We start from the raw sequence: 12027 nt of genomic DNA, 5'->3' as shown, positions 1-12027 counted from the left end.
GACGAATTGTGGGGAGTTAACATAAAAATACAACCTCAATCCAAAATATGAATCGTTGCTTCTTCTTGGAAAAATACAGTTTGTCACATTGGATGTAATTGGATTTTATATAACAGACTACCACAAAGTAGCACATAATTATGAAGTAGAAAAGAACCATACATAACAGAAAATGTGTCAAAGGTTGTCTTTTGTTCATATTTGTTCCGCCTGGATCCAATCACTTTTTGCTTCACTTGTTTTATGACATGACTCTATTTTTACGCTTTATTTCCACTTTGCAGTGATATGCTGTTTTGTGTTTGTCGCCTCACACAAAATTCACTGTAACATGTAGGTTCATAAGAGGGAACAAAGTCCAAGAGGTGTGAATAGTTTTCCAAGGCACCGTTTAATCTCCTGTCCTGCTTTTCTTCTCACTTTCTACCTCAGCCATTTTGTGCTTCATTCAGAGAGCCAGATGTTTTTTTTTCTCCTTTTTTGTGAATGGAGGACATTACTTTGTAATTACCTGGGCTGTGCTTTCAGTGTGGCCTGTTCCGTCAGATCCACGCCCACGGCAGACACACGCGCACGCACATTCAGCAGACAGATGAGCCGACGAGCGCACACACATACACACACAAATGCGTGCCTCCCTTCCCCAGCTGGAAGCGCACAGCTGCTGCTGTTTACCCTGTCGGGACCAGAAAAACATCCTGTACAGTTCTCTGGGTGAAAACCTCCCCTCACATAATAAACACGAGCCCTCTGCACAGTTTGAAGCTCCACTTTGGGTGGTTTTTGTTGCCGTCGAGGCAAAAGGTCTGCTCCAGCAGTCGGGCTTGATAGACAGTTCAATATGTGGCCGTTTGAGGTGACTTTTTATGGCGCATGTGACTTCATCGGGTTATGTCAGATAATCTGTCAATGCAAGGGAACAAAGGGGTGGTTAGCATCTGGTTACAAACAAGAAGGAATGCTGGGCCACAGATTTACTGTATGTGCCCGTCTGAGAGAAACGTGACGCTTGCTTTCATCAGCAATCAGGCGTCTTTCTGGCCTCCGTGACTGTTTAGCTTTCATTCTGACTTCGACAGAGGAAGTTTTGGCTGCTGTTGTGTCTGGATGAGAAAAAAAAAAGTGGGCAAGGACACTTTGGGCTCCTGGAATGCAGTCGTGTGCAAGCATGTGTGCTTCCTTGTCCGTGTTTACGTAACTGTGTATTTATACGTGTCTGTTTGCTGCCCTGCACTTCCACTGACAGTCGCTTAAATGTTTTTGTTTTTTCTGTTTTGCTGGCACATACAAGACATTCCAGTGCAGGCAGGAGAATTACCCCTTTTGCCTCAAAGCTCACCGACAGTAGTATCGGGGCAGGGTTGAATCACAAAAGAATCTAGGAACGTCTATTGTTAATGTGTCTGAGCTAACCTTGTGTCTGCTTTCTGTTTATCGTCTCTTGTAGCAGTGGCATTTCACAGTCCTCCAGTCACCATCAAAAAGGAACCACAGAGCCCTGGCTCTGACCCCAGCCAGTCCTGTAGCCACAAACAAACCTTCAGCTACCCCAGTGGAGAGCAGTGCCTTTATGCCAGGTATCATGTTTTTTCACCTTCATTTGCAGAATAATGCCAAAGTTTCCATGACCATCAGCACTCTCTTTGGAAAAGTCAAGTACAGTTTTGCTTTTTCTGTAAATTTTAAAAGGAGAAACAGCTGTAAAGCACTTAATAAATAGATTATGCTTCATGTGAGCATCTCTAGCCTGCTGCAGGTACTTGGCAGTTGGGTGTCACCAAAATGCCAGTGTGAAAAGATATCAGAAAATAGACATATGGAAGAAAATATTGCTATCCTTTAGTTTTAGGGCTATTCCCAGACAATTTGAATCCCACTATTCTCCAGCAAGAGAGGTCATTCACAAGTAGAAAACATTTAATATAGGTGCTAATATTTCTTGAAAAGTTCTGCAAATTCTCTGTGCAATTTTTCACAGACATTTCACACACAACCCTCCCCCCCCCCTCCTGTCCCCCAGCTGAAATAAAATAATCTGAGTAAGTATGTCTTGTTTAGAAAGATTGCGGAGAAGAAACATATTCTCTCTGAACAGTATCTCATTCTGGTCTCATTGTCTTTGGTGCAGATGAGACCAAAGCATCTTAATCTTTACATTTTCTGTATCCATTATCTAACAAAACATAATCAAATTCCATGTAAAAATTTCCAGAATTTCCTTCTAAGTCACAGAGAATATAAAATTACTCTTATCCACTTTCATTAGGTTTGGAATGAAAAGTGTTCCTGCAGCACTCTGACTATTTTAACTCTTTAGCATTTAAGTTGAAACGGGGTAATCAAGATCCAAAAAGAACAATGATTGGTTGTCTTTGTAAATGTTTGCTTGAATAGTAGAATAAATAAATAAAGCAAAGAACTACTCAGTTTACTCTTTCTGTGCAGCAATGGTTACACATGAACAGTGGCCTACTAATGGTGAGCACACATCAACAAATCCAAAACCACACATTACTGACAGAGGAGCGCTAACCCATCTCCCATTAGCTCTGTTTGTTGTATTGACTGCAACAACAAAAACAAAAAACAAAAAAAACATTGCTCCTTGTTGTGACATGAAGTCCTGAATGAATTTCTGTCCTTTTTATTAACAGTGCCTATGAGCAGAAAAGGGCTGCAGGAGGAGCAAAGAGCTCCTGTCCAGGGACCCCAATGTCCCCGATGCAGCAGCATTACTCCCCCAAACCTGCAGCCGCTGGGCGGCCTGACGCCGGCTACCTGAACCCAGCTGCCACGTCCCAGCCTCTTCCCAGCAACAATTACCACATTAACAACAGGTTACAGAGAAAAAAAATCATTTTTTTACTTACTTACTTAATTGTCCATGTTTGGTTACATAGATCCTGTAAAGAATCTAAGATCTTGAAGTTGAATGACGTGTTTTTATCTTCCAGCTCCAGGTTTCAGGGCACTTCAGCAGACCCTATGTGCCCCCAGTTTCCCCCACCAGCGCAGGCCTTTCAGCGCATGCCGTCTGCCCCAGCTGGGCATGGCACTGGAGGATGTGGCGTCGGAGGCGGTGGAGGTCCAGGGGGCGGTGGCGGCGGAGGCGGTGGTGGAGCATATCATCGGCAGCACTCTGACCCCTGTGTGCCATACCTGCAGCAAAGCTTTAAACAAGAATACCTGGACCCTATGTATGAGCGAGCAGCTCACATGGCAGGACCGGGCCATGGACAGGGGCACGGGCACGGACCCCACCCACATCCACACTCACATCCACAACCACATCCACACAGGTTTCCACCAGCCCACATGATGGTTAAGCAGGAGCCCACAGACTACACCTATGAGCCTGGTGAGTGATGATGTCTGCACACTAAACGGTTTAGCTTTTAGAATATATGCTGCTGTGTTCAGATGCAGCACCGTCTGGAGTTTAGTACCTCCATCAGAAGCCCTTTGTGTAACAGAAAGCTAACACTGCACATCGCCCTGAAGACTTGAGACATTGTTTGTTAGAATGACCTAGTCAAAGTCCCAACTTCAATTCAAGAAGCTGTGGCAACAATTGAAAATTGATTTTGACATTTTTCTTCCATATGGATTTCACCAAGACTTATAACTTTCAATGACCTTCTTATTACTTATTCCATAAAGAACAGCTTTGCTGACGGAATACCAAATCTAAAGCAAATAAAGGCAAACTTTAAATCAATCATTGGTTTTCGAGGAAATATTGAAAAATAATTTTGATACAAGTGATTTTTTTTTAAAGAAAAAATTAAACGTGAGCCCTATAAAATCAGTCAATATTGGTGAATACAATAATGTTCTTGTGCAGTAAATCCATATTTTGGCCACTTTTTTCACGTTTATTTTCACATTGAGATGAAAGGTCCATGGTGAGCATGGCTAACTGGAGAACAAAATGTACAAGAGGAAAACAAACTTTTCCCCATGAACGCCGACTGCCTCTCAGCCTCTAAGACTCCTCCTTTCAACTCTCTGACACTCTTCAGCGAAAAGAAAAAAAACAAAGTTTAGTTTCTTCTTTTGGCCGCAGCCTTTCTCCGCCCTCTGTGAGAGAGAGGCAGAGGAATTTCATTGAGAAAATGGAGGGCACTGGAAAGACTAGAGTCCCTCGCGGAGTGCTCCAGGGTTTCAGGTTGCACCAGTGGCTTCCTTTTTCTGCAGGCAGATGAACTCATAATGGAAAAATGAGTGTGCCGGCGGTAACTCAAACCTCTCACTGGCTGGCCTGCAGGAGAGGGTGTGTATAAGGAGGGCAATGCTGAAGGTGGGGCGGGCAGTGGATGGGGTGGGGTAGCCGGCTCAGGCTCTTTAACGACAAGCTGTACAAGCAGGGAGCTCATCGGCTCGCTTCTTTCTGAGAAATCCAACACTTGGCACACATACTGTCCTCATTCACCTGCATTCAAGATTCTCCTTAGCTGACTGGGAACTTTTCAGTGCAGATCGCCTGCACTCTCTTGAGTTGAATCATAAAGTTAAAAGTCTTCCTGCTGTGCTGAAACCACCATATTTGAGACAAACGTTCACAGTCTTAAACAGGAGGAAGAGGGAATTACAGGAGGTTGATTTTTTTGTGGATAACAGCTATGTGGGGTTTCCTTAGAGGTGTCTGTTTTAACTGCAAAAGGTTTGTTGTTCAGCAATAATTTAATATAAGGTGCTGGTTAAAAGTTTCATTCCTACCCCAAACCTGATTAAATCAGATGATTTATGAATATTTATATTTAAATAATGTTCAAGTGGCCTGATTACTAATCAGAAAGGTCAATAAAGTGAACATCTTGTGATACAGTTAAATCTTCATTTTTAATTTTTACCTTCTTGTCAAGACAAATGCGCCTATAGAGGACGCTAATTGTGACTCCAATCTGCCTTACATATAGAGCCCATGTGCATATGTTACATTAGTTTGGAAAATAAAAAACTTTTTATCCCAATGTTTTTAGTGTGTTGGTACCTCCATAGCTCTACTATACCTCTGCTTTTAGTTTTAATGGCATATAAATATATTGTTAAATCATTCCCTATTAAGCATTCAACACCGTAATCAAATAAGCCAGACTTCATTTTCCAGACTTCTATCACAGCAGCAGAATTGATCCAACTGCAAGTGAAATATCACAGAAATAAGCCAGTAATAGTTTTGCCTCATCTCATGTTGTCTGCACCAATAAAGATTTACTGAGCATGCCTTAGCAGAATGCTTAAAACTTAAAGTGAAACTGACAGCAGGATCTTTTTTTCTTGCCAGAGTTTAAATTTCATTACCCCCCACTGTGAGCTGATGTTTAAAAATGGAAAAAACTAATAACACAAGTTAGTGGTGTCGTGGCAAAAGTAACGTACCCCCTTCTGACAAAGGTGAACACTAATCACAATGTAAAAGTGGAGCATGTTAAATACAAGACAAACATACTCCAAAGACGTGACAGGACTTGATGCTCCACAAAATCCCCGTTGTTCACACACATCTAGACATGTGGAACGTGTTTTTTAACATCCACCATACATGGAAAAGTAGGCCACGTTGTGGCAGCAGCTTATCTGGGTGATTATCATTCAAGGCTCCAGATTGATGCACCTTGAAAGAAAAAAATAAATGACATTGGCTTTGTGTGTTGCTGATGTGGGCTATTAAAATGCTGTTAAAATGGGAGGAAAAATGCATCCCAAGGCTTTAACGTCATCCTTCATAATGGAAAAATCGTAATGAGGCTGGGTTTTTAAGCAAATGGAAAATAAAGGCTGGACGCTATAAACAAAGACGGACACATGCCACCACTTTGCACTCCATTTTGAAAATAGAGTCATTGCAGTGTTTCGTTACGGTTGCAGTGTCACAAACGGCCTTTCCACTCAGTGCACAATTAACCGCGGTGCTCTCACTCACACCCTAATCTACCCATCACTCCCTGTTGTTGCCAGACATATCATTTACACTACGATCCAAAGTTGCTGCCCCGGAATGGAGGGCTTGATTTTCCCCAGCGGCATCTTATCGCAACCGCAGTTCTGCAGCTGCATTCCCCCAGAGTGAGTCACTACAGTGAGAGCCACAGTCAAAGGGCTGTGCATTTCAGTTGTTATCCACTTGCTTTTCTCGGTGATGCACTTGACGGATAGCTGAAATAAAAGAATACCAGTAAACACACAGAATAGCCACTGACTCATCGTCTTTGTGTGTGCACAGACAGGTATAGAAAAGGAAAATCACACACACAAAGGTGAGCAGCTCAGGTAAAGGAAATGTAGCACAATGGCTTTGTGTAGCGAATGCAGCTTTTTGAGTCAATCGATGATGTCCTCTGACAAGGTTCAAGAACGGGTAAAAAGTGCTACTTTTCTTGTCCTGATCCTTGTTTAAATATACCCACGGCAGCAACAGGAGTGAAATGACATATGTTTCATTTGTTCTTACAATGCTAGTGGTGTTCATTCAATATATGCTTATTACTCACCACACACCCTTTCTCAAATGGGTGCTGCAGTTTACTATTGTTTAATAATTTCTCCTAACTTGTGCCCACCTGTAAAGACGTCGGTAAAAAAGTTTGCAGACCTATGATTTTGTCCAATTTGGTTTTATGCTTATACTGTAATTCTGACTCAGCTCTGTCTTTGAGACGGAATCCTTTTACCACAACACCTTGACATCGAGTGAATTTTGCCCAATTCCAATTTGGAATTTGATTATCATAGCTGCTACCAATAATGTTTTCTTCCATAAAGAAATAAACCCCACCTGAGCTTCAGAAACATTAATGAAAGCTTTTGAAGAACATCAATGAACATTAATTTCAAATCTTGACACAGATTCTCATTTGGCTATTCTAACATTAATGTCTTTTGGTCCAAACAACTAACTCCCTGTCCTTGCACAATATAATGTTCTCTGAGGCATGTCACTTCCACTATCTTGTTCAATATTGGGGATGCAATGTTAGGGTGATCTGCAGTGTTAATTTTCTTCCTCAAATAGCATTTGGACCAAAGAGGAACATTCTGGTCTCATCCAACCAGATCAGGCTTTTAACATGTTTGCTGTGTCCTCTAAATCACTTTTGGCAAACCCCAAACAGAACCTCCAATGATTTTTGTTTTTTTCAATCAACGGCTCTCCACCAGCCACTCTTCCAAAAAGTCTAGACTTCTGTACTACGCAACTAATATCTTTCCTATTGCTAATGATTTTTGCAGTTCGTCCAGAGAAACCATGAGGCTCTTGGCTGCTTCTATGATTAATTCTCACTTTGTCCAGCATGTCAGCTTAGGTGGACCGCCATATGTTGTTTGTTTCGGAGTTCAACCATGCTCCCAAATGAAAGAATGCTATTGGTGCTATTAAATCATTGTGGGAATGTTATTTTATATCCTGACTCTCCCTCAAACTTGTTCTATCTGTTTTCTAACAGCTAAGACTGTCACAGAACATCGGCATTTATTTATTTACTTAGTGGTATCAACATAAAAGGGTCTGATTGTGATTTCTTTCCACACTTTTAGATATTATCCGTGGAGTGGACATTCATTAAAGTCAGACCAAATGGATGTTCTGTTCTTGCAATACATCAGTCTTAACTGAGAAATGCAGCTCTATTTTGGGGGGTATCCACAAAATTTCTCAAACTACACATCGCAGTGTTTAACCCCGGGGCGTAAATGATCAAAATTAAGTTTATGTTTAAGAATAACAAGGGAGGAGGGGATGAAATAAGATCCATCTTGTGTTACTGACCTGTGGCTCTTTCTGTTTCTGTCCCAGATGTGCCTGGTTGTCCCTCCATGTACCACCACACCGAGGGTTACCCGAACCCCCAACACAGCAATGAAGGTAACAATAATTTTTCTCATTGTCTTGATCGACTTTTATTGCAAAAAAAATTCCTTACATTTTGTCATTAAACTCTTTTCCCATTTTAAAATCTAAAAGCGTTACAGCTTCACACAGCCAATTGTCCCCTCTACATTTTTTCTACTATGAACCTTCACTCATTACAGCTCTGTGGTCATTGGGTAACCAGTGAACAGTGTCCATGTTTCCATTGGCCAACCAGTGGTGTGTTCATGTTTCCATTGGCAGAGGCTCAAAGCTCACCCCTGCCTCATGAATCCTTGAATAAACACAACTCCTGGAAAAATCAGAATAGTTCCCCAGCAAAAAGGAAAACAGACCCTCCCCTTGCTCCCACTGTTTGTTGGACCATTTTTGGTCAAATTTGGCGTGTCTCTTAAATGCCTCAAAAAGCTACTTCAACTACAAAATGTGCATTCTTCTTTAGAAAGTAGGGAAGAATGTTTACATTTTCCCTCACTGTTATTCCAGTGTTAATACAGCGTCTTTGTATTTTTATTTTTTATTTTTTTAGATAGTATTTAAGGTTTAGCTCACATCCTGATTGCACAGTTGAGTTCTTCTCAGATCAAGGATGCTGAAAACTTTGACACAGCTCCCCTCTTGTCTCTCAGGCTATCTGTTCGAGAACGACTCCCGTGTTGTTCCAGAGAAGTTCGAAGGTGAGCACACACACCATTCATTCCCGCACATTTACACACCTCAGTCCCAACAGACGAGCTGTTAGTTTAGGGCAGCAGGTACCTCAGATGAGGTCACTCCAATCTCTATGTCTGCGTGGTAAAGAAACCTGAGATCTCTGACTGAAATGTAAACAGGTTTGTGCTCTCCAAAGCTTTACTAAGTGGATTTGGTTTCATCATGTGGAACTCCTCTGTCACACAGACGAGCAGTTTCCCATGGTGTGGCTGTTTGTTGACGCTAGAAGTGATTGAGTGAAAAGCCTGAGGTGTCAGCGATGGTTGAACCGGTGAAGCGTACGAGTTCTGTGAGAGACAACGACGGTGACTTAGCCACAGTTCTCATGTTGCTATAGTTGTGTACAAGATATCCAGTAACAAGTAAACAACTGAGAAGCAAAACTGGAACATGGGTACATTAAAAAGAGATTTTTTCCCCCCAGTTCTTAACCATGCAACAATTAGTTTTATGTTCTCCAGGCTTTTCTGATCATTTGTCAAATTCTGTCTTAATACAGCAATTTGTTGCTCTGTATGTAAGCCATACTGCCTCCATTGGGAACATATATAAAATATCAGTTAACATCAGGTAACTGATGTTGCATCAGAAGAATTTCAGACTTCTCATGATCCATAAAGGATCGTATTTTTAATTTGAAGTTTGCATTCAGTGAAAAACAAAATTAACATTGGCCATCATATTTCAGACAAGTTTGATCTTCACGAGGGTCACTTTCTGCAGAGGTGCACACCCTTTGCTTTGTTTTGGTCTTAATAGGTGATTGCTTCCATCAGCCTATTTCCCCCCATTATCAATAAAAGTAAAAAATTGTGGTATAAAAGATAATTAATGAAAAAGAAATAACATTTTTGAATATTGACACTGTATACAGGATAACATAGTAATGAGTTTTCTTTCGAAGTGTTGTTTCTAAATAATTAAGAAAATCCAACACTTTTAAGTAGCTCAAGTGTTAAGCTACTTGAGAGTGAAAGCTTTTGGATTGTTCAGGAGAAGGCAAAAACAGTCAATGTTTCTAGAATTGTTTTTTATTATTATTTTATGGACTTTCATATCAGAATTATTCACTCTATTTTAGCTTATTTACTCATATACATTTTGCCGCTCACTGATTTATTTACAGCGACGTGCACTTTAGATATATATATATATATATATATATATATATATATATATATATATATATATATATATATAATATATATATATATATATATATATATATATATATATATATATATATATATATATATATATATATATATATATAGTGATTGAGTGAAAAGCCTGATATATATATCAGGCTTTTCACTCAATGTGTGTGTGGGTGTGTGTGGGTGTGTGTGTGTGTGTGTGTGTGTGTGTGTGTGTGTGTGTGTGTGTATATTGCCTGGGAATGACGTAGAGAAGCCAAGACACCTAAAGCATCATAAAAGTTTAAAAGATGTGTGACTACAATGAGTCCTTTCTGGCTTCTTCTCCTAAGACTGAAGCTTTTTTCTATGTTCCTCACATCCAGGTGAGGTAAAGCAGGAAGCAGGCGGTGTCTTCCGTGAGGGGACGCCTTACCAGCGACGCGGCTCTTTGCAGCTCTGGCAATTCCTGGTTGCCCTTCTGGACGATCCGGGAAATTCCCATTTCATCGCCTGGACAGGCCGCGGCATGGAGTTCAAGCTCATTGAACCAGAAGAGGTAGATTTGGATTTTGAATTTACTTCAAGAAAGCAAAGTTGGACAAGCCATAAACAGTAGTTTCAAACGCTGTGCTTACCACCAGACTTCAAAGTGACTCCTCAAAGTCACAAGGGACATTCCTCAAGTCTCCTAGAAGAGGCCCAAACTTCATCAGTTGCCAATTTCTTTTAAGTAAACAAAAACAAAGATATTAAACTTTTCTCCATCTCATTTCATTTGAATATGAAGACCTTGCTCGCTATGAATGACCAGAGGAAACAGAAAGGATAAAGTAAGAGCAGGGCAAAGAGGGAAAATGAAAATCACATGTAATTAATCACTTTGTTTTGATCAATATCATGTACAAGGCGATTTTTTGCTTTTAGCAGATGGTATTTTTCCAGTGCAATCCAACACGAACGGTTGTGGTCTTTGAGAAAGAAAAGCTGTTCATTAGTGCTGTAATTTGCTTACATTTCAATGGACATTCCCTCAAGCCATAATCCCTCATTTTAATGTAGGCAAACAGAGTCGGCACATAGAGACACTATTTACATGGTGAAGCTGTTTTAAGAGCAAAAATACATTTAGGTTCATTATCAGCAGAAACACAGTGAAGGTACAGACTCTCCAAATGTATTGTGACAGTCAGCAAAGATCAAGTAGCAATTGATGACAGTTCATTGCAAGACCTAAATATAGCTCTCTGGAGAAGTTACAAGTCGTGTCTTTCTTGTGACCCTGGATGGTCTTGCTCAATAGTTCCCCACACTTTCTAAAGGTTTGTCCAAGGTTTGTCCAAGATTTTCATTGGACTTGATACATTTAAAATACTAGGAGTTTTTAAAACATTGCGCTCAATCACTGCTTAAATCTTCAGATTTGAATTAATATGGATTCGGTTATGTTTGTAGAAAGAGATGAATAATTTAAGCATTCAGTTTCAGGCCCATTACAGTACAGCACACTGAGTTAATGGCATTCATGACTAATGTACAACAGAGATATGAGCAGAACAGATGAGTTATTTAGGGATTAAATCTTCTCACTTTTTTATCCAGATTCCAACTGTTCAGAGTGGCATCAGTCCACCTCCCCTCACCAACTCTGATCCGCTCAACCCCCTCCTCTGCCCATTTATTATTCACCACATGAAACACTGAATTGATCAACAAAGGACCAACCACCCCCAATCTCTCTCACCTGAGAGACTTTGACGCAATGTTTAAGTCTGCAGTTTCATTGGTCCATTTAGGTAGGGTGTTTTTTCCCCCTTTCTTTTTTCTTTTTTTAAGACAGACAGGTCCATATTGCGTTTTCCATTATCTCTTTACTGTACATTAAAAATGAATGGGCTAAGAGTTTCACAGGAGCAATTAGGCCGGAGAGCATACTCAGAGATCAAACGGGCTCAGCTGGGTGATGAAACTTGTCTTGTTCAGTCGGGACTCTTAGCGCCGCCATCTATCCCTCCCCTCATGATTCCTCTGAAGTGTTTGTCTCCCTCTCTCCTGTGTGTCCTACTACCAGCTGAGAGTTTAATTTAAGACTGTAGCTATGTTTTACAGCTGTTCATTGACAGCCATTGCTCCCCTTTTCACTGCAAAACACTGCGGGACTCTGGTTACATTCAAGTGGTAATGGGTTACATAAAAAGGAAGTGAATCCACATGTGGGGACTCGCCCCAGTCTTGGCACGTTGACGCAGTTGAACTTAAGACCAGACGGGAGTTTGGTTTGCCACTGGGGGCCCTTAGTGGTCA

General features: G+C 40.8%; 1 protein-coding gene across 1 annotated transcript in view; it reads left to right on the top strand.

The window, feature by feature from the left end:
- The window catches only part of etv4 (ETS variant transcription factor 4), a 37550-nt gene that overhangs the window by 23940 nt on the left and 1583 nt on the right, over positions 1–12027 (top strand). Inside the window, exons 6-11 of the mRNA XM_055042884.1 lie at positions 1448–1577; positions 2655–2837; positions 2955–3358; positions 7799–7867; positions 8503–8550; positions 10110–10282. Coding sequence (XP_054898859.1) covers positions 1448–1577; positions 2655–2837; positions 2955–3358; positions 7799–7867; positions 8503–8550; positions 10110–10282 — 1007 coding nt within the window. The remainder of the gene's footprint in view (positions 1–1447; positions 1578–2654; positions 2838–2954; positions 3359–7798; positions 7868–8502; positions 8551–10109; positions 10283–12027) is intronic.

This window comes from Poeciliopsis prolifica, unplaced genomic scaffold (genome assembly GCF_027474105.1).
Source record: "Poeciliopsis prolifica strain line A6 unplaced genomic scaffold, Auburn_PproV2 SCAFFOLD018, whole genome shotgun sequence".
In the NCBI taxonomy this organism is placed as follows: domain Eukaryota; kingdom Metazoa; phylum Chordata; class Actinopteri; order Cyprinodontiformes; family Poeciliidae; genus Poeciliopsis; species Poeciliopsis prolifica.
The sequence above is the reverse complement of the archived record's forward strand: the minus strand, read 5'-3'. Positions and strand labels throughout refer to the sequence as shown.